A 2774-nucleotide genomic window follows, 5' to 3' on the forward strand; every position below is an offset into this window, starting at 1 on the left:
AACATACACGGGAGCAATACCAAAGCTCGAGTCACAGAGACACCAAGGTTAAGAGGGAACAAGCAATAAGGATTGTTATCTCTCAAGACACCAAGGTTACGAGGGAACAAGCAATAAGGATTGTTATCTGTTACAACCTTTATGGAGTCATTATCCTTATTTGAATCCAACTTAATACCACACATTATGAGGTTATGTTTTCCATTACATTTTTTACACTTGGAAAAACACCCTTTAGCTAAATGACCCTTTTTTAAATACTTAAAGCACAATCCAGCAGATTTTAATTTTTCAGCACGCTGTGGCCCATTCAATTTCAAGGTTTCATAACAATTTTCTGTTTTATGTTTTTTAGCACAAAATCCACAGATAGGATATTCAACCTCTGATGAGGTATGCAGAGCAGATGCAGAGGTTACCTTCTCCCTTGAGCCCTTAGAGTGCCAGTTTCTTTTTTTCTTCAGATACACTAGGATTTTCTGGTTTCCTAGAAGTAACATCTTTAAATGTCTCAGACCTTTCAATAGTTTCAATTTCTTCTTGTAAGAATTTCAGAAGCCATTCCAAATCACTTTCATGACCAGCGCCTTTCCTAGCCCACTCCATTCGTATTTCACTCGGAAGACGAGAAAGAATAATTGGCGTCAGGAAAACTTCACACTGCTTACCAGATACACCTAAAGCCTCTAAACTTCTGATATGCGTCAACAACTCATCCTGTAGATTCCACAGCAGGTAAACATACTTAGGACCTCCTGCCTTAACAGGAACCTTGCCATTTAAAAGTGCTTGAACATGGGCAAATATCATCCTCTCTGACCTTCCAAATCTCTCTTTAAGTAGATCACATGCAATCTTATAATTTACACTTGTGTGAGATAGACCTGAGATAACTGATTTGGATTCTCCTTCCAGCAATGACGCTAAATAACTAAACTTACTTATTACTGGTATATCTGAATTGTCTACACAGCAACTGAACTGGTCCCAAAAGGACTGCCATTCTGTCACTTCTCCTTTAAATTTCGGCAGTTTTAGCTTAGGCAGCTTCACTTGAGCACCTGAAGATCCATTAGTAGTACTACTATCATCATCACCTTTTTTGTCTAACTCTAGGAGTTTCTCGGTAGCCTTAATCCTAGGTATAAGAGACGTTGTTCTAAACTCAAAGGCCTTGTCCAAGTCATCATCAAGCAAGTCACTTTCTAACTCAACTTCTATTTCTGACTGTACTTCATCTAACTTGGACAAACGAATATCAAAATTTTCAATAACAGCCTTCAATTCAACTGCACTAAGGACAGGCCTTCCTAATAAACTTACGAGTTCCTTTCCTAGCCTAGAAACCCATCCTCTGGCTGCCTTTCTCTTCTTTAACAAATTCTCCATCTTGAACTATTTATTAGCATATAATTACTCACAAACGGGTTCTTGATATCCTTTCCCGGGTCTGGGCACCAAATGTTCTTAATATATGACTAACAACATCCAAGAAGGGTTGAGAAAGGAAAGCCGGATGGTGACGCTGCTGTTTCTAACTGTATTCTGTTTAAATTCTCACAACAAATGATGACAACACATCATCGGAAAATCTTACAGGATCACAAAACAGTAACAATCACTTATTCTCAAATTTCTTACCCAACAATTACAAAGGCAAATCACTCAAACCAAAGCAATACAATACAATTAATAATAATGCAGTATTTCAATAAACTTAGATTATTTAATAAAATTCGTAACTCAAATGACATTAAAGAAAACGTTGAAACAGCAAATTAAATGGCATACTCAACTAAATAAACAAGTAAAGCCTTTCACAAAGTTAATTCCAACAAAGAAAGATAACAAATTATGTATGAAATCCAAATATTCCTTTAACACATATAAAGTAAATGTTTTCAAGATAATTTAATGGTCGTTACTCATTATATACCAGGTGGTTGTTGTTGCACCGACACTGATACGTCATACATGCGCTCCTCACACGTTGATATCGGTGGGCGCATTCTACTTTTGTATATACATATTTAAATTTTTTCAGCGTTGAGGGTAAAAGCAATCAAATATGACTATTTAAAATTTTATGTTTGCTTTGGAAGCATTATTAATGTTGCAGCAATTTATTTCGTTTTTTTTTATTTATTTAACATTTGAACCGAGGTTTGATGGCGACTCCGTTTTTTGGTCAAATGCTTCAGCAATGAGTGAACAAAAGTTTTGAAAATGTTTCGTGAGGGTTTTTCTGAAATTTGGCTACACGTGACATTTTCTTACAATTTTTAAATATATGACAGATTTCACTCTTATGAAATATATTATGGCCTTAGTGTATGCGATAATCGCGTTTTCGCATTGAAATAAAAGATAAATACGGAGCATACTAGGTTGCCAGTTAGTGAGTTTTGAACGAAATCCTATGGAGTCATGTCGTATGAGATTTGAGCATCACTGTACATAAAAAAGTTTTTACCTTGGAATTCCAATGGAATGTACCTGAAGTCTGATCTTTTGGTAAAGTTTGATTTCAAATTTCGGCAAAGAGAGATTTCCTTTATGTATAGGTTATTTCGTATACCAATTATAAGAATGCCATGAACTTTGCAAAAAGATATAAAATGCTGCTGCTTCCCCGTATTTCGGGGAACATGACGACATCTCTCTGCAATGAAACTTCGTTCCGATAACCATTTTAATTAAACCTGTGCAGTGGGTGAGGGGGCGAATGACCACTTGCCTTATGTGATGTTTCTACTGCGTCCTATTCATGGCAC

General features: G+C 36.1%; 1 protein-coding gene across 1 annotated transcript; it reads right to left on the minus strand.

Annotated features, from left to right (window-relative positions):
- Positions 1-435: 435 nt before the first annotated feature.
- On the minus strand, positions 436-1389 carry LOC135202877 (uncharacterized). Its single transcript, XM_064232334.1, has one exon. It carries the CDS (start codon positions 1387-1389, stop codon positions 436-438), a length of 954 nt encoding a protein of 317 aa, XP_064088404.1.
- Positions 1390-2774: the final 1385 nt, after the last annotated feature.

The sequence above is a fragment of the Macrobrachium nipponense genome, chromosome 24 (genome assembly GCF_015104395.2).
Source record: "Macrobrachium nipponense isolate FS-2020 chromosome 24, ASM1510439v2, whole genome shotgun sequence".
NCBI classification, from domain to species: domain Eukaryota; kingdom Metazoa; phylum Arthropoda; class Malacostraca; order Decapoda; family Palaemonidae; genus Macrobrachium; species Macrobrachium nipponense.

Excerpts from the sequence above, each read along its gene's own strand:
- LOC135202877 (XM_064232334.1), bottom strand. The coding sequence starts at position 1,389 with ATGGAGAATTTGTTAAAGAAGAGAAAGGCAGCCAGAGGATGGGTTTCT.